The sequence below is a fragment of the Cervus canadensis genome, chromosome 22 (genome assembly GCF_019320065.1).
Source record: "Cervus canadensis isolate Bull #8, Minnesota chromosome 22, ASM1932006v1, whole genome shotgun sequence".
NCBI lineage: Eukaryota > Metazoa > Chordata > Mammalia > Artiodactyla > Cervidae > Cervus > Cervus canadensis.
The window spans coordinates 8,968,521-8,993,890 of record NC_057407.1 but is presented as its reverse complement, the minus strand read 5'-3'; the positions used below and the strand labels follow the sequence as shown (position 1 = coordinate 8,993,890).

Genomic DNA, 25,370 nt, shown 5'->3' with positions numbered 1-25,370 from the left:
TGCCACATGCAGAAATAGCCCTTCTCCAAGTACATCGCTATCCAAGAGTAATATAGAAGCTACAGTGCCAACCACATATGTAATGTTAAATTTCCAGGACTACCCTGGTGGTCCCACGGATAAGACTCTGTGATTCCACTGAGGGGACACGGGTTCCATCCCTGGTCTGGGAACTAAGATCTCGGACTCACGCATGCCACACGGCACCACCGAGGAAAAAAAAATTCCATAGCAGCCATCTCAAATAGTTGTTTAAAAGGTGAAATTAATTTTATGGGCTTCCCAGGTAGCTCAGACAGTAAAGAATCTGCCTGCAATGCGGGAGAACTGGGTTTGATCCCTGGGTTTGGAAGATCCCCTGAAGAATGGAATGACAACCCACTCCAGTATTCTTGCCTGGAGAAATTCCGTGGACAGAGAAGCCTGGGGGACTACAGTCCATCGGGTCCCAAAGAGTCGGACAACACTGAGTGACTAACTTCACTTCTTCAACCCAACATATCTAAGATATTATCATTTCAACACATATGCAATGTTAAAAGGTTATCAAGAGTTTGGATTCTTCCCCCCACCCCCTGTAATCTCTTTGATATCAGAGGTGTTTTGCACACCTACAGCACATTCCAAAAGACATTAAAAAGACAGTTAAAGCGAAATGTAGTCTCAGCAAAATAATCACTTTGTGTCGGGAGCTTTCCCAGTGGCTCAGTTGTAAAGAACCTGCCTCCAATGCAGGACTCACAGGCTTGACCACCGAGTAGAGAGATTCCCTGGAGAAGGAAATGGTAACCCACTCCAGTACTCTTGCTGGGAGATCTCAGGGAGAGAGGAGCCTGATGGGGTAGAGTCCATGGGGTCGCAAGAGTCGGACGCGACTTAGCGACTGAACAACAACCTGTGTCCGATGAAAACCAAGTTCTAGACTTCTTCATTCTTCAGTTAGATGTTAATTAACAGGACGTAAGGATGTAGTTCTTCAGTAGCACTCGCCACAATTCAAGCGCTCAATCGCCCGCAGCGGATTTGCCGCCAGAGTGGACAGCCCAGACAGCATCCGGCGTAAGGCGAGGCCGGGGACTCTGGGGAGGTAGCTATAAACCACAAGAACAGGGTACTAGACAACGAGGGAGGGAACGCCGCCCCACCCACAAGGAAGGCAAGCAGTTGGGAGGGGTGTCGCATCCTCAGCGCGCGTCTCCACAACTCCTTAGGGAACCAGCCCCGCGACACCCAGGCCCACGCCAGGTCTGCGCCTGAGGTCCGAACGCCCGGGGAGGAGGGGCGGGGGGCGGGGGGGGGGGCGGGCGGTCACTCTCTTCCTGCCTTAGCACTGGGCCAGCCGGTCCACCTCACAGTCCGCGGGCGAGCCCAGGAACTGCTCCCGCGAGGTCCACGTCTGCCACCGGCTGGGCGACGCGGCAGCTGCAAAGGCACCTGCAGTCGCGTCCAGCGACTAAAAGAGAGCGCGGCGCTTCCCCAGCAACGAAAAACGCACAGGCAAGGCAGTGCGTCAGCAGGGAGTGCGTCACGGCGCGGCGCGCAGCCTGCCGGGAAGTGTAGTTTGGGGCCAGAATGCGACTCTACTAGAAGGGATGAACATTGTCCTAGCGCGTTGACCTGCTCAGTTCTCCTCTAGCACGTTTTTTGTTTTTACACCAGTACCCATAAGCAAAACACAGTGTTGTTTCCACGCTTTTAAACATTATATAAGTATCCTTATAACGTATTTGTAGCTTATTTTGTAGTGTTTTTTTTTAAATGATAAACGGTAATCCATTGATTTGTGTTCACTGCTGTTTGCTATCTATTGTAGAAACAGACCAATACTCCAATTGGATATTTAATGTGTCTCCTTGCACACCCATGGAGAGTTTCTCTAATTAGCGGTTCACAAACTTTTCGCTGTAATAATCCTTTCACACTCTATAAATATTTCTTCCAGTTTCATTTGAGATATAATTGACATACAGCACTATAAATTTCAAGGGTACAGCATAACGAGTTGACTTACCTATATTGTGAAATGAGTACTGCAGTAAGTTTCCTTAACTTCCATCGCCTCTTAGAGATACAAAAAAACAAATGAGGTCTTCTCCTTTTAATGAGAACTTTCAGGCTCCACTCTCTGAACAACTTTCAATTATATCCGTGTTAGCTATGGTCGTCATTACATCCTTGTACCCGCATACTCTCCTGAAAGGACGACAGCCTCACCCATCCGGGAGTTAATAGGAGTGATCTCTGTCTGTCTGTCTGTCTGTCTCTCACACACACATACACTCAGGAGGACTCTCAGAGTTAAGGACCTGGTCCTAGTAAGACTGAGAGGGAAGAGAAGTGAATTTGAATGTTAAGGAAGTTGTTTTCAGAAGAATTTATTTTTCAGGAACCAGAAGTCTGAACCAGGATAACCTGATCCTTAGGACTTCATCCCGGGAAGAAATCTTTGATTCTCTGCCCAGTTCTCTTTACTTTGTCGAGGATTTTCTGCCCACCTCTCCGGATTTTATCCCACAGCCGGCCGAATATCCCCACACTCTGAATCTGTGAACCAGGAGGAAATAGTTGCTTTGGGGGATTGGCTCAGCACTAAAACCAGACCCCTTGCCACTTGAACACTCCGATTCCTGGGCCAAATCAGGAAGCTTGGAGCCCCAGGTTACCTCCCATATGATGTTTGGAGCCTGTGGTTAAATCGCCACACCACAGACAGATAAGGAAACCAAGGTCCCTTAGGTGACAGGGGGCTTCCCAGATCACAAACCCATCCCAACAAAGCTGGAAGAGAACCAGGGTTGAGGGCTCATGACTCGAGTCAATGCCTCTCAAACTTCAGCATCGACAGAATCGCCTGGAGGCTTTGTGAAAATACAAAAGGCTGCCCCCCATCCAGGAATCTGATTCAGGAGGTTTGAGTAGGCCTGCGAATCTGCCTCTATATCAGTTCCCAGTTTGGGACCCCAGTAGGGAATCACTGCTCTAAGGGGCACAGAGCCAGGACTGGAGACCTGGGGCTCGGGGTGGGAGGGGCCAGGGTAGGAGGACCTTTCTCTGCCCTGGATGGGGCAGCGGGTCATTGGTCCATACGAAGTTCCCCAACCCACCCCTCTAGCAGTCCTTGCAGAACAGAAGGGGCCACTTACATCATTACAGGTGATGTCGGAGTCACCCCTGCTCTGGTACAGGGTGACTGTCCCCACACACTGTTTCACCAGCTGGAAAAGAAGGCTTGAGGTCAAACTAGAAACCCCAGGCCATATCTCCCAGCCACACCCCACCTCACCCCAGGGACTGCAATTCTGTCCCAAAAGCCCCCTGTTCAGCTCCCTGAGAAGCATTCTCCTGCTCCTCCAGCCCCCAGGCTCACCCCATTCTCCCTGAAGTCACACTGCTCCAGGGGCTGCTGGCTCGTCCTGGGGCATATGGTCTCCTTCACCCTGAAGCTCACAGGCTTTCGAGCACTGTGGTCCTCCACCTGGTCAAAGATCAAAGTGGCGGGACTGGGCAAGGGCTCATGTTTCCTTCTCTGATCTGTCTCCCCGCCCCCACCCAGACGGCAGCCTCTCCAGCCCCCTGCGTGTCCGGCCCTGGGCTTGGTGCTGGGAGCCCGGGGGAGGGACAGAGACCTTCCCGGCCTCACCGGCTCACAGAGAGCAGGAGTGGACTGCAGAGCAGCGCTGAGGGCAGAGCCTCCCCGCAGAGGGGCTGAGGGAGGTCAGGGCCGCCTGCAGAGAGAGCCCTTGTACCTGGAATCTCCAGGCTGACAGAGGCCTCCCTGGCAGGGAGACACCGCAGTGCAGAGGGGCTTCAGCAGGGACATCACCTCACAGAGCCTGTGACCCCCTCCATCCCTGGAGCTCCCGGAAGTCCTGGGAGGCTGGTGTGCAGGGCGCCTGATCCCACAGCAGAGATGCTAAGGCAGGAAGCCTGGGGCTGGGAGGGTCCCAGGTCTGGGAAGGTTTCCTAAAACAGGTGGAAGCCACCTAGAGGGAGAAGTGCCTTCCTGACAGGAGGTACAGCCTGAGTGAAGGGGGCAACAGTGTGGCCAAGGATGTCAGGAGACAGATCCCCTTCCCAGCCCCCTCCCCAACTCACGTCCTGCTCTGGAGGCGGGTCTAGCTCCAGGAGGCGGTAGAGATTAGCTTCTGAGGACTGCTCATTGAACTGATTCACAGCGCGAAGCACAGCTCTCCTGTAGCTGTAGGTCTGGGCGCTGGCCGAGGGCAGCACTAGTCCCAGCAGCAGTAGCCACAGTGACCACCGTCCCAGGGAGAGGCTGGCCCTCTGGGTCTCCATGGTCCCCAAACTGCCTCCTCCCAGCCCGAGGGACCTTTCTTTATGCTCAGCCTGAGCCCTGATGCAAAGGCTCAACCAGGAGTCTTCCTGACCCGCCCCACCCCTGCCCTCCTCCCAGGATGTGAGCTGGACTTGCCTCAGCCCCTGCTGTTGCTTCATGGGATTGCTGGGCAGTGGGCAGGGAGGCCCCTGAGCAAGGTGAAGAAGTGGTTTCTCCATCTCCCGGACAATGTCTTGGCCTCTGCTGGGGTCCATGGGAAGTGTCACAGGGAGGCTTGCTCAAGAAGATTGAGTCCTCCAGGAGAGGGAGGGACCACGCACTGTCTACATCTCCTCGGCTTCCCCTCTAAGGTCTCTCAAGATTCAGGGTGAAGAAGTGTATTGCGCACTCCACCTTCAGCCCTCAGTACTGCCTAGGACCCAATAGGGCGTCATTTAATGATGTCTGACAGTACTACTCACACCTTAAGACGTATACACACAGCTTGTCCCTAGGCAGACACACGCCCACACCATCTTTTTCTCTGTGCCCAGGCCCAGGGAGTGAGTTCCATTTCTCCTCTCTCCTGGATTCCTCTTCATTCCTTTTCTCAGTCTACTAATGTCTTGTCCTCAGACCCCACAGAACATGGCCTATTGTCCTGGCCCCTCCCCAGCAGAGCCTGAGGAAGTGTTCCCTACACCACCTCCAACAATTCTTTGCTGACTTACATCGAGCCCATCGCAGGCTGACCAGCCCTCCCTAGATCCAGAGGCCACACTCAAGCCTTGTCTTATCAGCACAGGTTCTGGGGACACTCTGTCCTCCTGAAATTGCCCCTGACCAATAGTCCCCTGTCCCTGCTCTCCTGGGTCCCCTCCTCCCTGCGTGTTCCTGCTGACTCTCCTCCAAGGACTCTCCTCTTCGGAGACAGGGCTGGCTCAGGTGCATCCGGGCTGCTTCACCTCCCAGTCCTCAAATGTTCCTGGGACGGCCCTCCTGAAGAAACCAGTTCTCATGCACATCATCACTGCTCTGTGCCTCTGGGTTCAAGACTCCCAAGAACACCCTGGTTGTCTTCACTGGACTGTTGGCGGGGTGCTATTGCAGGAGCCCTGAGCTGGAAGCCTGGGAGCCCCACCTGCTCCTTCTTCCTCCTGAGGACACTCCCCTGACCTCCTGCCACCGCTGCCCTGGGCCTACCCTGTCTTCTGTCCTCTCAGTGAAGCCACAGGTGTAGACTCCACCTTCCCCGAAAGGCAGGTTCTATCTGACCACTGTCCACCCTCCAAGCTATTTCCTAGGGCTCCAACAGACTGCCCATTTGACCATTCCACCCCGTGATTCCAGAGCCCACCGTCCCCACTACCTGGCATTAGGGCCTAGACGTTTGCTGCTCTTAGTTTTCTTCAATCCAGACTTTGGGCCTCGGTTGTCAGGCTGCCCTGTCCTCCACAACCATTCAGGCCCCTCAGAACCTCCTACTCCTTCTTCCTCTGAGGACACTACCCTGACCTCCCGTCACCCTTGCCCTAGTCCTACTGCTGTCTTCTCTCCTTTTGGTGACGCCACAACCTCCAGACTCCATGTTCCAGAAGCTGGAGAATATCAGTTTCTCCCTGAACACTGCCCACCCTCCACGCTATTCTCTAGGGCTCCAACACACCGCCCATTTGACCATGTCACCCACTGCCTCCAGAGCCCACACCACCCCCACCTGGCATCAGGGCCTAAATGGTTGCTCTTCTTACTTGTCATCACCCCATGCCTGTGGGCTTCCGGTGTCAGGCTGCCCTGTCCACCCCAACCCCTCAGGCCACTCAGAGCCTCCAGCTTGTCTCCCATCTCTGCCCCTGATCCCACTGTTAACCCAGGTCTTCCTCCTTGGGAAGCCTTCAGGGATCTTCAGGCATAGAAGCCACCTCCTCCTTTTTTCTGACCTAGGACATCAGTCTTCAGGACATCCCTTCTAATTTGACCCCCAAGTGACTCTATGTCCAGTCATCCAGTCGAGTCACCAAGCAGAGTGGCCAGCGCTGAGGTGTGGAGGGAGTTCAACTGGGAGAGATAATAAGCCAAAATGTTAGAGGGTCCCAGAGGCCGTGAGGCAAATTCTAATCCAGTTTCCCGTGGGATGGCCACGGGACTGCAGTTCGGGGGTAGTAGCTCTTGGCCACTCTCGGCCTCTGGGACTCGGGACAGTTATCTGGGAAACCATGGAAGATGGCAGCTGAATGGAGGGTGGTGGTTACACACTCAGCCTTGGAGAAGGAAGGAGAAGTGGGCTTCCATGAAACCTGGTTTCCTTGTCCAGGTTTGACCCTAGGCTGTTGTCAAGCAGCCTCTTGGTCAAGCTGGATCATTTTCCCACATCAAAGACAAAAAGGGCCATGATTACAATAGAACATAATTAGTAATACATGTAGTGACTGGTGTCTGGTACCGGGAACAATCTCTCTGTGCTTTCCTGCCTCTGGGCCTTTCACTCTTACACTCTTCAGACTGAAGCCCTCTTCCCCCATCCATCCCTGATCCTTCTGAGGGTCCCACATCCGGGTTCTCAGGCTGCACTTCCTGTGATGCGAAGGGTGAACCTTCCATGCCTCCAGCATCCAGCTTTCCTGGCTTAGTCCTCACAGCCTGTCAGAAGTGAGGTCTGCTCAGGAGAGACATCACAGTCCTCATCTTAGATTGCTTGCCCCCGCCGCCACACCTGGTCCTTGAGAAATCCACATGCACCTTTTCCCCAGCAAACTCAGGTATGAGCCCGGATCCTGCATCGCCTCCTCCTCTGCTCCTCCCAGCCAGCGTCATGTCCATGAGACTCATGGGCATTGCACCTGCAGGCTTAGCCCTGAGAATCAACTGCTTCTCTGAGTGCTTCAAAGGTCAGAAGCCTGGCCCCTCGTGGACTGTCAGCTCCGTGTGAGCAGGGTCAGCATTCCCACCAGCACTGCACACACAGTAGGTCTCCTTAGGTCCGACTGGGTGTTGGAGGAGGAGGGCAGGGGTGGGTGAAGGGCTTGGGACGAACCCAAGGATGGATCTCCTGGGGCTGCTGTCTCCCCCGTGCCCTCCTGGAAGGAACAGGGGCCTCACCCTCCTCTCTGCTCACAGGAGGGATCTCACACAACATACACTCTTGTACACACACACAGACACATAGACACACACATACACACACACACACTCACACATATATACACACACGAGATATGGAATAGTTAAAGATTCCTTCTTGATAAGTGTGAGGAGAGGAGACAATGAAATTGAGGCCTGGAGGATATTCATATCACAAGAATTTATTTTTCAGATCCAGTAGCCTGAGGCAGAGCAAGAAAACCCTTGGGACTCTTTTCTGGCTTATGATGGAAATCTTCAAGCGCTGATTATCTGCAAACCCTTAGCACGACGATGCGACATACTCGGGCTGCTTGTGGAGGCGCCCATGGTTGCTTTGTTATCCTGATGCTCTGGTGCTGTGAAACAGAAAGGAACACAGGCTGCTTGTTGGTACTGCATCACCATCACCCCAACATCCTTCCCTACCTGGACCTCCCATTTCCAGGGTCGCACCAGGCTCCTCGGGCACCAGTTCACCTCTGGCTGTGATATGTGGAGCATGAGGTGGAATCCCCACACTCACAGATAGATGAGGACACTGAGGGAAGACAAGGGCTTCCCAGAGTCACAAGCCCATCCCAGCAAAGCTGGAAGGGAGCATTAATTGAGAGTTTGTGACTCTCAAAACTTTAGGCCGGTCAGAGTCCCTAAAAGTCCTGGGAAAAGACAAATGATCGGACCCAACCCCAGAGACCGACTTAGTTTCTCTGAATGGGGCTGAGAATCTGCCTTTCTGACAAGTTCTCTGGGTGGAGACCCCAGTAGAGAACCACTGCTCTTAGGGACACACAGCCAGGACTGGAGACCTGGGGCTCGGGGAGGGAGGGGGCAGGGTAGGAGGGCCTTTCTCTGCCCTGGATGGGGCAGCGGGTCATTGGTCCAAAGGAAGTTCCACAACCCACCCCCACGGCAGTTCTCACAGTACAGAAGGGGCCACTTACATTATTACAGGTGATGTCGAAGTTACCCCTGACCTGGTCCAGGGTGACTGTCCCCTCACACCGTTTCAACAGCTGGAAAGGGAGGCTCAAGTCAGAGTGGAACCACCCACCCCCAGGCCATAACCTCCCAACCTCACACCAGGGGCTAGGAATCTTGCTGGAAGTGCCCTGTTCAGCCGTCTGGGAAGCATCCTCCTTGCCCCCAGCCCCCAGGCTCACCCCATTCTCCTTGAAGTCACACTGCTCCGGGGGCTGCTGGGTGGTCCTGGAACACACGGTCTCCTTCACCCTGAAGCTCACCCGCTTCGGGGTGTCTGGGTCTTCATCCTGGTCAAGGATCAGAGTGGGGAGACTGGGCTCGGGCTCAGGCTTCCCTCTCTGCTCCGTGTCCCTGCTCCCCCACCTAGAGGGTCCCTTCCCCAGCCCCCTCCCTGACTCACATCCTGAGGAGGCTGGTCCAGCTCGAGAAGACGGTAAATATTAGGTTCTGAGGATTGCTCATTGAGCTGATCCACAGCACGAAGCACGGCCTCCCTGTAGCTGAGGGCCTGGGCGCTGGCCGAGGGCAGCACTAGTCCCAGGAGCAGTAGCCACAGTGCCCAGTGTCTCAGCGAGAGGCTGGCCCTCTGGGTCTCCATGATCCCCAATCTGCCTCCTCCCAGCCCGAGGGACCCCCTTTTATGCTCAGCCTGGCCCTGTTGCAAAGACTCAACCTGACCTGCCCCATCCCTGCCCTCCTCCCAGGGTGCGAGGTGGACTTGCCTCAGCCCCTGCTGTTGCTTCATGGGATTGCTGGGCAGTGGGCAGGGAGGCCCCCGTGCAAAGTGAAGAAATGGTTTCTCCATCTCCCTGACAATATCTGGGCCTCTCCTGGGGTCCATGGAAGTGTCACAGGCAGGGTTGCTCAAAGGGGTTGAGTCCTCCAGTCGAGGGAGGGACCAGGCACGGTCTACATCCCCTCTGACTCCACACCATGGGCTCCTCAGGATTCGGGGTAAAGGAGTGTATTCAGGAGTCAGCCTCCAACACTTGGCACTGCCTGGAACCCAGTAGAGAGTCACTTAACATTTGGTGAGGGGATGACAGTACCACATCTAAAGATGTACACACCAGAATTGATGGGAGAGCACTGTGTGACCATACCCTTGTGGCTAGGCTCTTTGGGAATGTAAATTGTAAATCCTCTGTAAAACACAAAAGATAGGAAGGGAAGGGAGTACTGGCAGAGACAGGTCATGTTTCAACTTGAACTTCTAAATGGGTCACTCCTTTGCAGGGTTACAGTTGCACTAACAAGATTATCTCCCCCAGTGGGCAACTTGAGGGTCCTGTACTAGTCCTTTCCCTCAATCCCATGATCCCAATGGGCAGTTAAATACTAAGCAACTGTCATCTGCTTGATGAATGTCAGAAGTGAGAGCCCTAGTTGACTTGCAAGACTGCGTGGCTCCAGAGTAAGAAGGGTGGGGAGGATAACACTGATGAGTCTCTAATCTGGCTCTCTGGTGCAGGAGGGAGATGACCTTGATCTTGCGGAGCCCGCAGGCTCTCCAGCTCACTCTGGCCCTCATCAAGCCTGATGCCCAGTTGCTCGCCCCCTGATTCTGGAGGTAAGAACACGTCCTAAGCCTCTACTGTATGCCCTGGGCATTGCTTCTGTTTCAGCTGCCACAGGGCCATTTGTGAAGACTGACAACACAGTCCTGTGCTAGATGGTGTGGAGGCAAAGCTAGACGTCGTGGATGCTGACCCCAAGGAAACTAAAAATCTGTTGGAGAACTGAGGCAGATATAAAATATAACCACTGGTAGTCCAGTGCTGAAGAATCCGCCTTGATGCAGGGAACATAGGTTTGATCTGTGATCAGAGAACTAAGATCCCACTGAGACTGGGGAACTAAGATGGGGCAACTAAGCCCACGTGCCACAACTACTGAAGGCCACGGGCCACAGCAGATGATTCTGCATGAAGCAATGAAGATCCTGTGGGCTGCAACTTAGACCCCAGGCTGTGTGCTGTGCTTAGTCACTCAGCCCTGTCCGACTGTCTGCAGCGCCATGGACTATAGCCCCCAGGCTCCTCTGTCCATGGGAATTCTCCAGACAAGAATACTGGAATGGGTTTCTATGTCCTCATCCAGGGGATCTTCCCAACCCAGGAATGGAATCCTGGTCTCCCACCTTGCAGGCAGATTCTTTAAACACATACAGCCAAAGAAACAAATAAATAAAATATTTTTTTTAAAAATTAAACAAAGGCTCTAATACAGTAAGAAGAATCAAACCTCAAGACAGTGTGTGTATGCTAGTTGTCTATTGCGTATGTGCTCAGTCGTGTCTGGCTCTTTGCAACTCCATGGATTATAGCGTGCCAGGATCCTCTGTCCATGGAATTTTCCAGGCAAGAAGACTGGAGTGGGTTGCTGTTTTATCCTCCAGGGGATCTTCCCGACCCAGAGATCAAACCCTTGTCTGCTGTGTCTCCTGCATTGCAGGCAAATTCTGTACCACTGCACCACCTGGGAAGGCCCAGTTCTCTATTGCCGCATAACAAATTACCACACACTTAGCAGCTTAAAACAGCATTCATTACCTCACAGTTCTAGAATGTAGAGGTCCAGTAGGTTTGGCTGAGGGCTAGGTTCTCGCCTTAGGGTTTCACAAAGCCGAAGTCCAGGTATCAATTGACTGGGCCCTTATCTCCAGGGTGTGGGGAAGAATCCATTTTGAAGCTCATTCAGAATGGCTGAATTTGATTTCTGGGACTATAGGACTGAGGTCCCCATGTCCTAGCTGGCCTTCAGGTGGGGACTATCATTTTAAGTCACTACTCACATTCTTCATACAAGACTTACTCCCATCTTCAAGATAGCAACAGGGAGTCTCTTTTCTTCAAGTTTTAGGCTGTAAAGTTTCCCCAGGAGTCTTTTGGTTAGCCTGGGTCTCCTGTTCAGTCAGATGCTCCCTGTCACTGACTTTTATCTTTGGAATGGCGTTCATCCAGGCTGTTCATCAGCAGATTCTGAGCAACAAGTTCCTTATTGTGCGAATGAGAGAACTTCTGTGGAGAAAGGAAGACTGCCAGAAGTTTTACCGAGAGCATGAAGGTAGGAGCCAAGCATCCTCTGAGCGGGAGGCTTCTCTATCCCTGGAAAGATTTTACCGACACCCAAGTCAGGTTCTCACAGACGTCAGTCCGGTCACTCAGTGTATCTCTTTGTGACCCTGTGGACTGCGGCATGCCAGACTTCCCTGTCCATCACTGACTCCCAGAGCTTGCTCAAAGTCAGGTCCATCGAGTGGGTGATGCCATCCAACCATCGCATCCTCTGTCGCCCCCTTCTCCTCCTGCCTTCAGTCCTGGCATCAGGGTCTTTCCCAATGAGTCAGTTCTTCACATCAGGTGGCCAAAGTATTGGAGTTTCAGCATCAGTCCTTCCAATGAACATTCAGGACTGATTTCCTGTAGGATTAAGTGGTCTGATCTCCTTGCAGTGCAAGGGACTCTCAGGAGTCTTCTCCCAACACCACAGTTCAAAAGCATCAATTCTTCGGCATTCAGCTTTCTTTATAGTCCAACTCTCACATCCATACATGACTACTGTACTTACCAACCGGAAAATTCAGCCAGTCTTCTAAAGAGTGGATGGATAACACAAACTTTTCATGATTATCAATGTTTTTAAAATATTTTCTAGGAGGCTCCTACCTCATGGTACAAAAAGAAATTTAGTCTTCTATCCTGATAGTATCACTTGTCAACAATTGACTCTGTCAAATACTCTCCAAAGGCTCATGATTTCATTTCATTTCCCAGCAACCCCATGAGGTAGCTATTATGTCCCCAGCACACAGATTAGGAAACTAAGTTAGGGAAGTTATTGATTTACCCGAAACTACACAGGTGGTAAGTTGGAGAGCCTGGGTTCAGACCCAGGTAAGTCAGACTCCCTGTTCCTTTCTCGAAAGCAGTGATTATTCCCTCCTCTACGGAGGCAGGAGTATAGAAATTTCTCTTGGCACTGGTGTCTTAATGGAGGTCCTCTCTCCTTGCAGGGCTTTGTTCTATCAGCGGCTGGTGGAGTTCATGGCCAGGTATTTCTCATTTTAGTTCCAACATCTTCATCCACTGACTTATTTCGCCTGCCCCCCTAAGTGGATTTATTAATTGTATTTGCCACTCTTTAAAGGTGTAAGCAGTGTCGAGGGTCTGAAGAAACATGGGTTCGGGCCGAGACTGACCCCGTGGCCACCTGTTCTGAGGTGCTTGCTGATCCAGGGGCTGTAGAAGAGTGTTGCTGAATGCTTCCTAACAACTCTGCTGTCTTGGTGGCCTTTCTTCCTCGGCGGCCTTCTGTCACCTCTTTGATGCAGTACTCAGCTAGAAAGGCAAGGGGACTCTCAGGATGTCCAGTGTGCCCTCCTGAACCCAGAGCCAGATTCCTGACATGTGCTCCCCTGGTTCACAGTGGGCCGATCCGAGCCTACATCCTCGCCCACAAGGACGCCATCCAGCTCTGGAGGACTGTGATGGGACCCACCAGAGTGTTTCGGGCACGCCACGTGGCCCCAGATTCAATTCGTGGGAGTTTTGGCCTCACCGACACCCGTAACACAACCCACGGCTCAGGTGAGGCTGCCTCCCGTGTCCACAGTATTCAAAGGGAATTTGGTTCAAGGACGCTGGGCAGGCTGGGTGGTGGGGTTGAAAGGCAGGTCCCCCAGGGAGCTTTCCTCCCAGTTGGGTTTCTGGCCCTTTGTGGTGACCTCGGCAGATGTGGCCCAGGACGTAGGGGTGGGAGAAGTACAGGCTCTGAAGCTGATTATGACTGCTTCTTGCGTCTACCCTGCACTCCCTATGAGAACCCCTTCTCTTCCTCTCCTCCCCTTACAGACTCAGTGGTTTCAGCCAGTAGAGAGATTGCAGTCTTCTTCCCCGATTTCAGTGAACAGCGCTGGTACGAGGAGGAGGAGCCCCAGTTGCGCTGTGGCCCTGTGCACTACAGTCCCGAGGGTGGCATCCACTTTGCTGCTGACCCAGGCCTGAGAGTTGGTGAAGACTGGGGCATCGCCCAACCTTCTCCACAGACCTCTGGTCCCAGAGCAGTCTTCTAGGACTGCTTGGGCCATCTCTGCTGGGCATCAACACCTACGTGAGGGCCTAAGCTCCTCACTGCCACCTCTTCTAGAATCTACTATCTACCTCATCTCTGGAATATTCATGGCTGGTTCCGAGGAATGATGGCTCAGCTTTTTTCTGAGAACTGTTCATCATTTTCAAGGAGAAGCTCGCCCAGCTGACTTGCCTGAAAAGTGCAGTGACTCTCTATTATCACGTTTGGTCTGTTTTCCTTAATAAAAGTCAGTATGCTACTGAGTAAAGGCTGGGAGCACTACTCGGTGCTCGCTCTCTAACTGGAGCGTTTGGACCCGTCCTAAGTCAAGTTTCTGGTCTATGCTAAGTGAAGACAGAGTCAAAATCTCCCAGGAGGTTCACGTGGCATACAGCTTATGTAGAGCACAAAGGCCCCTGGCATAGGCCTGCATCCTGGACGAAGGGGCACCTTTGGTTTGAGCAAAAATATGTCTGCCAGTAGTGGCATATTGTTATGACTCACTTTTTTTTTTTTTTTTCTGATTTGCACAGAGCCACTAAAGGCAGCCAGGTCTCTGCTGTAGCTGAGGATGACAGTTACCTACTGCTATGACAAATCACCTCAAGATTTCATGGCTTAAAACCATAATGACTGAACTTGTCTATATGTCTGTGGATCAGCTGGGTGATTCTGCTGGGCTCACCTGGACGCTGCTGTTTTCCTCCTGAGCTGCTGCTTTGCATGGTTATTTCAGGGTTCCAAGAAAGCAGGCCTCCACTCACGAGCTTATCGAGCTTCCGCTTGGGTCATGTTTGCTGATACCCCACTGCGAAAGGCAAGTCACATGGCCAAGCCCAGAGTCCATGTGGGAAGCAACTGCACAGGGCACAGATGCAGGGAGGTGTGAATCACGAGGGAGCGTTACCATGACAAGCTACAATCTGAAAGTGAACAGGCTTGAATTTATACAGAGAACTTATGCAAACAAGTATTTGCACAAGCCAGGAAAAGACAGAAATAGCCAGAGAAGGACGGCTGAAGCCTTGCCCACATACTTGCACTCATCAGGCTCCTCTCCTGAGTGTGTCCTCTGGTGTGTGTTGAGGAATGTCTTGTGACTAGGCCCCCACCCACACTCCCTGTGAACAAAAGGCTTCTCACCTGAAGGTGTCCTCAGGTGTGATTTCTCCCTAAAGTCTTGGCCACAGTTCCTGCACACATAAGGTTTATGCCCTCTGTGAATCCTCTGGTGCTTAATGAGGGCTGACTTTTCACTAATACCTCACCCACACAGCACGCACACAAAGGGCTTCTCCCTTGTGTGTGTCCTCTGATGCAGTGTGACTTGAGGCTAAAAGCACACATAAACCTTCTCCCCGGAGTGTGTACTCTGGTGGTTTTAAGGGGCGACATCTAAAAAGCCTGGCCCACGCTTCCTACATATTTAAGGCTTTTCCCTGTGTGTCCTCTGATGTCTGATGAATGTGACTTCTGACTAAAGTTTCACCCACACTTTGCACACAGAAGATCTTCCCTCCCTGTGACAATGAAGAGGTTTGACTTCTGGCTAAAATCCAGTCCACACTCTCCAAACCGGAATGCTCCAGATCCTGAGATTTCTACCCTCTCGGGAACGTTGTCTGTCTCCCCAGAGCTTACCCTCTGGGCTGGACTGAGCTGCACCTTCGACACAGTTGCCTCCCTGAGAGTTTACTGGTGGTCGTTGGGGTGGGCTAGACAAAAGCACTGAAGTCCTCCTGTCATTGGTAATTAAAAAACAAAACCCAAAGGGGTAGAGCCCCTCCCTCTTTGATGTTCTGCTTTGCCCACCACCACCCCTCCCCAAAGTGGTTTTCATCAGAATGTTGTTGCTGCTACTGCTGCTGCTCAACTGGGCAAGCATCTCCTGGTTGGTGTTGATTTCCTGCACATGAATCTGGAAATACGACGACTGCAGAGATCACGCTGGCTGAGAATCTGCTTACTGCCAGATGACAGACAGGCCAGGGGTGGATTTGTGGCTTTGAATCTGAAGAAAGAGTTTTCAGCCTAAGTAGTCACAGGAAGGGTTAGCGAGGCTTTCCCTCCTTGTCATAATGTCTTATAGTCCATTCATCATTCATAACCACTAATGTATGTCTCTCCAAGGCAAGTTTCACCAGACCTATATTTCCATTTAACCCCTTTTGACTTTTTATTTGGAAATAATTTCAAACATACAGAGAAGTTGCAAGAGTAAGGACAGTACACAGAACAGCTCTTACCTTTTACCCAAACTACCTAGTGTTAAAATTTGTATGTTATATGTGTGTGTGTACATGTATATGTACATACAGTTTTTTCTTTGAATTAATGCATACATCAATACTCTTTACCTATAAATACTTCATTGTGTGTCTGACAAAAGTAGGGATATTCTTTTTCATAACCACAATACAGTTATCAACTCCAGTAAATTTAACATTTATATAATACTTTAACAACTAGGAGGGCTTCCCTGATAGTAAAGAGTCCGCCTGCAATGCAGGAGACCCCGGCTCAATTCCTGGGTCAGGAAGGTCCCCTGGAGAAGGCATAGGCTACCCGCTCCAGTATTCTTGGGCTTCCCTTGTGGTTCACCTGGTAAAGAATCCACCTGCAATGCGGGAGACCTGGGTTCGATCCCTGGGTTGGGAGGATCCCCTGGAAGGGAAAGGAAAGGCTACCCACTCCAGGCTACCCATTCTGGCCTAGAGAATTCCATGCACTATATAGTCCATGGGGTTGCAAAGAGTCGGACATGACTGAGCAACTTTCACTTTAAATTAATGACTATCGTATGTATTCCAGTTGTCAGCTGATCCAATAATATCCTTTATAGCATTTTCCCCACAGCACAGGATGGTCTACAATCATAGTAAAATTAGTTATGTTTCCTTAGTTTCCATTAGTGTCTCTTTCATGAGACTGGCATTTCTGAAGAACAGAGTTCTTTTTTCAGAGAATCTTTCTCATGTTTAGAATATGTATAGAACATTCCTGACATCTTCCTATGATTAGGTTCAGATTATGTACCCCAGTCAATTTTTTTTAATGTTTATGTATTTTATTTTTAGGCTGTGGTGGGTCTTTGTTGCTGCTTTTGTTGCTGCACACAGGCTTTCTCTAGTGGTCGCAAGCAGGGGCTACTCTTCATTGCAGGGTGGTGGGCTTCTCATTGTGATGGCTTCTCTTGTTGCAGAGCATGGCCTCTAGGCATGCAGTCTTCAGGAGTCGCAGTGCATGGGCTCAGCAGTTGCAGCTTGCGGGCTCTAGAACACAGGCTCAGTAGTTGTGACACACAGGCTTAGCTGCTCTGAGACATGTGGGATCTTACTGGACCCAGGACTGAACCAGTGTCCCTTGCATCACAAGGCGGATTCTTAATCACTGGACCACCCTTTAGTCAATTTTTACTTATTACATCTTTTATTTGAATCAAACAAACATAAAAAAAACCCCACAGTAGAACGTATTATTCTATATATTATTCGAAAAAGGAATCTTCCAAGTAAACATCAGAGGCATCGTCAGCTTTGTAAGTATCTGCACTTATACTAAAATTATCTTCTAGGCCATAACCAGTTACACTGACACATAAGCTACAACAATTTGTTTCCAACGAGAGTGAACAATCTTCATGACGAATATGGGAATGTTCTTTGTGACTTTTTCTCTGAAGAGAAAGAGTGGATATACACAGGAGTCACTAAGTCTGGATGTCTCTAATACAGAAGACAGTAGAGAATAGTGGCTAACCAGAGCATATGTGAAACCTCATTTGAATTTCCCCATTCATTATCTGTCCAGCTTCACTGACTCTCACAGGACAGAATGAAGCATGACTAAGACATGTTCTTCTAGAGGGTCTACTGAGCCCAATCAAGTCAGGACCCGCCCTGATCCCAAGGAAGTACTCTCTGCAGCCATGAGAGTTCTGTTCTGGGATCAGGAATAGAATGGATTGGGAGCAGGTGACTAAAGCTAATTCCAGTCTCTTCCTTCTTTATCGCACATTTCTAACAAAACTGTTCACTTTATTCAAGAATGTATACGTATGCAGGACTTCCCTGGTGGTCCAGTGGTAAAGAATCCACTTGACGATGCAGGGACACGGGTCTGATCCTCGGTGGGAAGATTCCCCATGTTGTGAGGCAACTAAGCCCATGTGCCACAACCACTGAGCCCGTGCTCTAGAGCCTGGGAGCTCCAACTACTGAAGCCCTGACCCTAACCCGTGTGCCTGTGCTCCACAGTAAGAGAAACCACCGCGATGAGAAGTCCGTGCACCGCAACTAGAGAGGAGCCCCCGCTCACTGCCACTGGAGAAATCCCACGCAGCAATGAAGACCTAGTGCAACCAAACATAAATGAATATATATATCCGTAATGTTCAGAGTAAAAGCCAAGCCCTGAGTGGCCCACTAGGTTCCACATTCTTTCATAACCTACTGGCTTTCTGACTCCATCTGTACTCTGCCCTTCGTTCACTCCAGTCTGAGCTGCATTGACCTCTGTCCTGCTGCTGTGCAGACTGGGTCCTATGTCTGGAACACCCTTCTCCCAGATATACTACTGGTGTATCCCAAGGACACAGAACTGGACTTAACATTTAATAGTTAATAAACACTTTTGAGTGAACGAGTGATAGGAGCAGAGTTAATTAAGAACGAACATGAAAAGTTAGACAGAAGACAGACACATGTTCTGTTCTCAACACTGTTAGAATCAAAGGCTCCTTGTCATAGTCTATGTTTTGTAACATCTCATTTACTGTCTTGAAATGAGATTCATATTGAATAAAATGTCCCCATACACAGCATTTAAAAAATAGTGCCCTAACCAAAATATAAACGAGAAATAAAGGAAAGTAATTGACAACAAAATACTATGCTTTTCAATATGAATTTCTTGGAAGGACTACACCAGGAGACAGTGAACCAATCAGATGCTTATAGCTATAGGCAGGTCACAGTTACAAACGGAGACAGACATGGACGTGCCTTACTGATGACGTGTGTGTTCCACAGATGACAGACACAGGTGTGCTATATGGCTGGTAACTCAAACACTACAACCAGCAATGCCACTGGTGATATAATGTTTTCCTTTTTTTTTTTTTTTCCCCAGCTATGCCAAGCAGTGTGTGGGGTCTTAGTTCCCAATCAGGGACTGAGTAAGGGCCATGGCAGTAAAAGCACTCAGCCCTAAGCACCAGACCACCAGGGAATTGCCATGCTTTTCATATTGATGAATACTTCTTGATAAAGTTCAAAACTATTTTCCCCTTGATTTGCAATCTACTATGTGAAAACTACTTTACAATATTATCTAAAGTAGATTTATATTCTAGATTCAAAGCATTATAAATAGATCCATGGCCTGGAGAGGAAAAAAAAAAAAAAACAGAAGAGGGCTGATGAATTGATACAAGCTTAAGAAACATTTTTTTAAAAAGCAGTATGTGGATCTTGTCTAGATCCTGATTCAAATTTGCAAAACACTTTGAGATGATCAGGTAAATTTGAACACAGACCAACTATTAGAAAAGACTAACGCACTACTGATAATGTAGTTACATATGTTTTTAAAAAGCCCTTATTTGTTAGCTACTTTGTGATATATTTAGGAGTGATACGTCACATTATTTGGGATATGTTTTAAATAATCCAGCAATAAAGGAAGAAAAGATATACAGAGAAAGAAGGATGAATCAAATGTAGCAAAACAGTATAAAGCCTGAAATGGATCCAATATGATCCAAAGTTTCCATGTAAAAGATTAATTTATTAACACCTTGAGGTAATATACTTCTCAGAATCAATGAAATGCATGACCATATCGACAGAGAAGAAGATCACCAGGTGAAACAAGATAAAAACAAGACCAAATGACACTGGCTAGCTGAATGCAAATTTAAACGGGTGAGTCATCACTGAGACACATGGAGAAACGAGGTGATATACATGGAGTGAAGTGGAGCCATTAAAACTGATGAAAGCAGTTCAAAAGAGATATAAGCCGAAAAGAATAGAACAAATCAGAACTATTAATTCATAGCTATGCCAAATAGAGAAAAACCTTAAAAAAGCTTCTGACAGAAACTGACGTGCAACTCCCAAAATAGCAGTCTTAAGAACTCAGGAATATCCAGAATAATTTTGTGTCTACCGATGGAGACAAATAGTCAGTTTCAAGTTTTCAATAAATGAACAAATGTAAGATTTATGATATCACTTTGTTGTTTAGTCGCTAAGTCCAACTCTTTGTGACCCTGTAGACTGTAGAACTTACAAACCACAAAACTGGTGACTTCCTTGGTGGTCCAGTGGTTAAGAATCTGCCTTGCAATGCAGGGGACTCAGGTTCAATCCCTGGTCAGGGAACTAAGATCTCACCTGCCGTGGACCAACTAAGCCTGTCTGCCGCAACAAAAACCCAGTGCAGTTGAAGTAAAATAATGATAATAAAAAGAATCAGTTAAAAAAAAATACACAAAACTGATAGATTTAATTATACTTTAAGATTTTTAACTCGCAGGGCTCAGAGGGGCCTCTTTTAATACTTTCCTCTCCTCCTTGCTCTCTGTACTCCGATCACACTGGTCTCCCTACTTCCCTATCTCGGGGTCTCAGCGCTGGTTGTTTCCCTGCCCGGAAGAGTCTCCCACCACACCCACATATCTACCTTCCTTACCTCTTGCAATCTTCTGCTCACACATAGTTCCTCACAGAAGCCAACCCTGATTGCCCAACTCTGCCTCTACACCCTGGCACTCTGGATCCCCCTTATTCTGCTCTACATATATATTTGTACATATTATGCTTAGTATAATTTCCCCCCTCCCTCATGATCCAGGTCACTCATAATGTGGGTCATATCTACAATTTTTATTGCAGAGGAAGAAGGATGAATGGCTGGCTGGATGGGTGGGTGGAATGAAGGACAACCTAACTGCAGTATGTGGCACATATGGCATTTCAAGTCAATGAGAAAACAATGCCTCTTCAATAATTGGTGAGCACAAACTACAAACTACATGGCAGTTCAGCATATATTAAAATTGCAAACGTGACTTCTAAATGTGAGGCTGTCATGGCTAAGGCCATGGCAGGCAGCCTAGATTAGGAGTAGGCCTGGTTTCCCGGGGTAACATAATTATCAGGCCTCCTGGAGCCAGCCAATCAACATATGCCTAGCCAGAGAAAAGGGAACCTATCAAGGGAAAGCTAAAAGCCCCACTGTTGGGCCAACAAAAATTACCTTGCAACTGTGTAACCAATCTGCTTACGCCAACTACCCACTGTGTAACCAATCTGATTGTGCCAACTACCTGCTGCTTATTTTGACCTAATAAATACCCGAGAGAACTGGGGCTCGGGGCCTTTCGTCCTCACACACCTGGTGAGGGCGGGAGGCCCTGGCTCGAGTCCGTAATAAATTCCCCTATTGCGAGTTGCATTGTTTCGAGGAGTCTTCTTTCCCGACCGGGGACTCGGACTACGGGCAGAACACTAAAACCATTAGAATCTTCTTCGCCTTGGTAGAAAAGAAAACCTGAGTACCAGCAGGCATTTGGTTGTGACAGATGCATCCTCCTGCCATCTCATGTTCTCAGGTCACCATCAGGTCCTGAGTTTTCTCTCTGCAGCACAACCCAACCCAGGAAGGTGCCTGGTGGCTAGGGAAGAGGGGCTGAAAAAGCCATTCTGCAGGAGCCTCCAACAGAAATATTAAATGTGGTAGATACAGACCCCTCAGACAAGACAGGGTAAGAATGCCCTCCAGACACATCAGCTCCTCTAGGAAGCGTCCCCAAGAGCCCAGGAACGATCTGCCACATGCAGAAATAGCCCTTCTCCCAGCACAACGCTATCCAAGAGTAATATAGAAGCTACAGTGCCAACCACATACGTAATTTTAAATTTCCAGGACTACCCTGGTGGTTCCAAGGGTAAGAACCTGTGCTCCCACTGAGGGGACACGTGTTCCATCCCTGGTCAGGGAACTAAGATCCCGGACTCACGCATGCCACACGGCACCACCGAGGAAAAGAAAAATTCCATAGCAGCCATCTCAAATAGTTGTTTAAAAGGTGAAATTAATTTTATGGGCTTCCCAGGTAGCTCCGACAGTAAAGAATCTGCCTGCAATGCGGGAGACCCCAGTTGGATCCCTGGGTTGGGAAGATCCCCTGAAGAATGGAATGACAACCTACTCCAGTATTCTTGCCTGGAGAAATTCTGTGGACAGAGAAGCCTGGGGGACTACAGTCCAAGGCGTCCCAAAGAGTCGGACAACACTGAGTGACTAACTTCACTTCTTCAACCCAACATATCTAAGATATTATCATTTCAACACATATGCAATGTTAAAAGGTTATCAAGAGTTTGGATTCTTCCCCCCGCCCCCAGTAATCTCCTTGATATCAGAGGTGTTTTGCACACCTACAGCACATTTCAAAAGACGTTAAAAAGACAGTTAAAGTAAAATGTAGCCTCAGCAAAATAATCACTTTGTGTCGGGAGCTTTCCCAGTGGCTCAGTTGTAAAGAACCTGCCTCCAATGCAGGACTCACAGGTTGGACCCCCGAGTAGGGAGATTCCCTGGAGAAGGAAATGGTAACCCACTCCAGTACTCTTGCTGGGAGATCTCATGGAGAGAGGAGCCTGATGGGGTAGAGTCCATGGGGTCGCAAGAGTCGGACGCGACTTAGCGGCTGAACAACAACCTGTGTCCGATGAAAACAAAGTTCTAGACTTCTTCATTCTTCAGTTAGATGTTAATTAACAGGACGTAAGGATGCAGTTCTTCAGTAGCCCTCGCCACAATTCAAGCGCTCAATTTTCGCCCGCAGCGCATCTGCCGCCAGAGTGGACAGCGCAGACAGCACCTCGCGGAAAGGCGAGGCCGGGGACTCTGGGGAGGTAGCTATAAACCACAAGAACAGGGTACTAGACAACGAGGGAGGGAACGCCGCCCCACCCACAAGGAAGGCAAGCAGTTGGGAGGGGTGTCGCATCCTCAGCGCGCGTCTCCACAACTCCTTAGGGAACCAGCCCCGCCACACCCAGGCCCACGCCAGGTCTGCGCCTGAGGTCCGAACGCCCGGGGAGGAGGGGCGGGGGGCGGGGGGTGGGCGGTCACTCTCTTCCTGCCTTAGCAGTTGGCCAGCGGGTCCACCTCACAGTCCGCGGGCGAGCCCAGGAACTGCTCCCGCGAGGTCCACGTCTGCCACCGGCTGGGCGACGCGGCAGCTGCAAAGTTACCGGCAATCGCGTCCAGCGACTAAAAGAGAGCGCGGCGCTTCCCCAGCAACGAAAAACGCACAGGCAAGGCATTGCGTCAGCAGGGAGTGCGTCACGGCGCGGCGCGCAGCCTGCCGGGAAGCGTAGTTTGGGACCAGAATGCGACTCTACTAGAAGGGATGAACATTGTCCTAGCGCGTTGACCTGCTCAGTTCTCCTCTAGCACGTTTTTTGTTTTTACACCAGTACCCATAAGCAAAACACAGTGTTGTTTCCACGCTTTTAAACATTATATAAGTATCCTTATAACGTATTTGCTAGCTTATTTTGTAGTGTTTTTTTTTTAAATGATAAACGGTAATCCATTGATTTGTGTTCACTGCTGTTTGCTATCTATTGTAGAAACAGACCAATACTCCAATTGGATATTATCATGTGTGTCTCCTTGCACACCCATGGAGAGTTTCTCTAATTAGCGGTTCACAAACTTTTCGCTGTAATAATCCTTTCACACTCTATAAATATTTTTTTCCAGTTTCATTTGAGATATAATTGACATACAGCACTATAAATTTCAAGTGTACAGCATAACGAGTTGACTTACCTATATTGTGAAATGAGTACTACAGTAAGTTTCCTTAACTTCCATTGCCTCTTAGAGACACAAAAAAACAAATGAGGTCTTCTCCTTGTGATGAGAACACTTAGGCTCTGCTCTCTTAACAACTTTCAAATATACCATACATCCGTGTTAGCTATGGTCATCATTACATCCTTGTACCCGCATACTCTCCTGAAAGGACGACAGCCTCACCCATCCGGGAGTTAATAGGAGTGATCTCTGTCTGTCTGTCTGTCTCTCACACACACACACATACACTCAGGAGGACTCTCAGAGTTAAGGACCTGGTCCTAGTAAGACTGAGAGGGAAGAGAAGTGAATTTGAATGTTAAGGAAGTTGTTTTCAGAAGAATTTATTTTTCAGGAACCAGAAGTCTGAACCAGGATAACCTGATCCTTAGGACTTCATCCCGGGAAGAAATATCTGATTCTCTGCCCAATTCTCTTTACTTTGTCGAGGATTTTCTGCCCACCTCTCCGGATTTTATCCCGCAGCCGGCCGAATATCCCCACACTCTGAATCTGTGAACCAGGAGGAAATAGTTGCTTTGGGGGATTGGCTCAGCACTAAAACCAGACCCCTTGCCACTTGAACACTCCGATTCCTGGGCCAAATTAGGAAGCTTGGAGCCCCAGGTTACCTCCCATACGATGTTTGGAGCCTGTGGTTAAATCGCCACACCACAGACAGATAAGGAAACCAAGGTCCCTTAGGTGACAGGGGGCTTCCCAGATCACAAGCCCATCCCAACAAAGCTGGAAGAGAACCAGGGTTGAGGGCTCATGACTCGAGTCAATGCCTCTCAAACTTCAGCATCGACAGAAACGCCTGGAGGCTTTGTGAAAATGCAAAAGGCTGCCCCCCATCCAGGAATCTGATTCAGGAGGTTTGAGTAGGCCTGCGAATCTGCCTCTATATCAGTTCCCAGGTTGGGACTCCAGTAGGGAACCACTGCTCTAAGGGGCGCAGAGCCAGGACTGGAGACCTGGAGCTCGGGGTGGGAGGGGCCAGGGTAGGAGGACCTTTCTCTGCCCTGGATGGGGCAGCGGGTCACTGGTCTAAAGGAAGTTCCACAACCCACCCCTCTAGCAGTCCTTGCAGTAGTGAAGGGCCACTTACATCATTACAGGTGATGTCGGAGTCACCCCTGCTCTGGTACAGGGTGACTGTCCCCACACACTGTTTCACCAGCTGGAAAAGAAGGCTTGAGGTCAAACTAGAAACCCCAGGCCATATCTCCCAGCCACACCCCACCTCACCCCAGGGACTGCAATTCTGTCCCAAAAGCCCCCTGTTCAGCTCCCTGAGAAGCATTCTCCTGCTCCTCCAGCCCCCAGGCTCACCCCATTCTCCCTGAAGTCACACTGCTCCGGGGGCTGCAGGCTCGTCCTGGGGCATATGGTCTCCTTCACCCTGAAGCTCACAGGCTTTCGAGCACTGTGGTCCTCCACCTGGTCAAAGATCAAAGTGCCGGGACTGGGCAAGGGCTCATGTTTCCTTCTCTGATCTGTCTCCCTGCCCCCACCTGGATGGCAGCCTCTCCAGCCCCCTGTGTGTCCGGCCCTGGGCTTGGTGCTGGGAGCCCAGGGGAAGGATAGAGCCCGTCCCGGCCTCACGGGCTCACAGAGAGCAGGAGCGGACCGCAGAGCAGCGCTGAGGGCAGAGCCTCCCCGCAGAGGGGCTGAAGGAGGTCAGGGCCGCCTGCAGGGAGAGCCCTTGTACCTGGAACTTCCAGGCTGACAGAGGCCTCCCTGGGAGGGAGACACCGCAGTGCAGAGGGGCTTCAGCAGGGACATCACCTCACAGAGCCTGTGACCCCCTCCATCCCTGGAGCTCCCGGAAGTCCTGGGAGCCAGGTGTGCAGGGCGCCTGATCCCGCAGCAGAGATGCTAAGGCAGGAAGCCTGGGGCTGGGAGGGGACCCAGGTCTGGGAAGGTTTCCTAAAACAGGTGGGAACCCACCAAAAGGGAAAAGTGCCTTCCTGACAGGAGGTACAGCCTGAGTGAAGGGGGCGACAGTGTGGCCAAGGATGTCAGGAGACAGATC

The 25,370-nt window shown here is 50.1% G+C and overlaps 5 protein-coding genes across 6 annotated transcripts in view; 2 read left to right on the top strand and 3 right to left on the bottom strand.

Annotated features, from left to right (window-relative positions):
* NME6 (NME/NM23 nucleoside diphosphate kinase 6) overlaps positions 1-17,769 on the top strand; it is a 32,497-nt gene extending 14,728 nt beyond the window's left edge. Inside the window, exon 7 of one of the 2 annotated variants that reach the window (XM_043441844.1) lies at positions 17,710-17,769. In XM_043441844.1, the coding sequence (XP_043297779.1) occupies positions 17,710-17,752 (43 nt within the window). In that variant the 3' untranslated portion in view covers positions 17,753-17,769. The remainder of the gene's footprint in view (positions 1-17,709) is intronic. The other variant, XM_043441841.1, reaches the window with a different exon arrangement.
* LOC122424261 (cathelicidin-7-like) lies at positions 2,368-4,331 on the bottom strand. The gene is made up of 4 exons (XM_043441846.1): positions 4,096-4,331; positions 3,368-3,475; positions 3,144-3,215; positions 2,368-2,544 (listed from the first exon to the last, which is right to left on the bottom strand). Exons 1-4 carry the CDS (start codon positions 4,294-4,296, stop codon positions 2,428-2,430), a joined length of 498 nt encoding a protein of 165 aa, XP_043297781.1. The 5' UTR covers positions 4,297-4,331; the 3' UTR covers positions 2,368-2,427.
* Positions 7,563-14,204, bottom strand: LOC122424259 (cathelicidin-1-like). Its single transcript, XM_043441835.1, has 5 exons — positions 14,139-14,204; positions 8,781-9,379; positions 8,560-8,667; positions 8,341-8,412; positions 7,563-7,755 (listed from the first exon to the last, which is right to left on the bottom strand). The coding sequence occupies exons 1-5, from the start codon at positions 14,176-14,178 to the stop codon at positions 7,666-7,668; spliced, it is 909 nt and encodes a 302-aa protein (XP_043297770.1). The 5' UTR covers positions 14,179-14,204; the 3' UTR covers positions 7,563-7,665.
* Positions 12,125-13,519, top strand: LOC122424262 (nucleoside diphosphate kinase 6-like). Its single transcript, XM_043441847.1, has 3 exons — positions 12,125-12,434; positions 12,809-12,969; positions 13,234-13,519. Exons 1-3 carry the CDS (start codon positions 12,373-12,375, stop codon positions 13,452-13,454), a joined length of 444 nt encoding a protein of 147 aa, XP_043297782.1. The 5' UTR covers positions 12,125-12,372; the 3' UTR covers positions 13,455-13,519.
* A 5,899-nt stretch (positions 17,770-23,668) lies between the features above and the next one.
* LOC122424253 (cathelicidin-7-like) overlaps positions 23,669-25,370 on the bottom strand; it is a 2,042-nt gene continuing 340 nt past the window's right edge. The window contains exons 2-4 of the mRNA XM_043441827.1: positions 24,668-24,775; positions 24,444-24,515; positions 23,669-23,845 (exon numbers count right to left, since the gene is read on the bottom strand). Of these exons, the coding sequence (XP_043297762.1) occupies positions 23,729-23,845; positions 24,444-24,515; positions 24,668-24,775 (297 nt within the window). The 3' untranslated portion in view covers positions 23,669-23,728. The remainder of the gene's footprint in view (positions 23,846-24,443; positions 24,516-24,667; positions 24,776-25,370) is intronic.

Excerpts from the sequence above, each read along its gene's own strand:
- LOC122424261 (XM_043441846.1), bottom strand. The coding sequence starts at position 4,296 with ATGGAGACCCAGAGGGCCAGCCTCTCCCTGGGACGGTGGTCACTGTGG. Across the intron at positions 3,476-4,095 it reads ACCCGCCTCCAGAGCAGGAC|GTGGAGGACCACAGTGCTCG; the intron begins GTGAGTTGGGGA and ends ATCTTTGACCAG. Across the intron at positions 2,545-3,143 it reads CCGACATCACCTGTAATGAT|ATTCAGAGTGTGGGGATATT; the intron begins GTAAGTGGCCCC and ends CCTGGTTCACAG.
- LOC122424262 (XM_043441847.1), top strand. The coding sequence starts at position 12,373 with ATGGAGGTCCTCTCTCCTTGCAGGGCTTTGTTCTATCAGCGGCTGGTG. Across the intron at positions 12,435-12,808 it reads CTGGTGGAGTTCATGGCCAG|TGGGCCGATCCGAGCCTACA; the intron begins GTATTTCTCATT and ends CCTGGTTCACAG. Across the intron at positions 12,970-13,233 it reads TAACACAACCCACGGCTCAG|ACTCAGTGGTTTCAGCCAGT; the intron begins GTGAGGCTGCCT and ends CTCCCCTTACAG.
- LOC122424259 (XM_043441835.1), bottom strand. The coding sequence starts at position 14,178 with ATGCAAAGCAGCAGCTCAGGAGGAAAACAGCAGCGTCCAG. Across the intron at positions 8,668-8,780 it reads TGGACCAGCCTCCTCAGGAT|GATGAAGACCCAGACACCCC; the intron begins GTGAGTCAGGGA and ends ATCCTTGACCAG. Across the intron at positions 8,413-8,559 it reads GTGACTTCAAGGAGAATGGG|CTGTTGAAACGGTGTGAGGG; the intron begins GTGAGCCTGGGG and ends CTCCCTTTCCAG.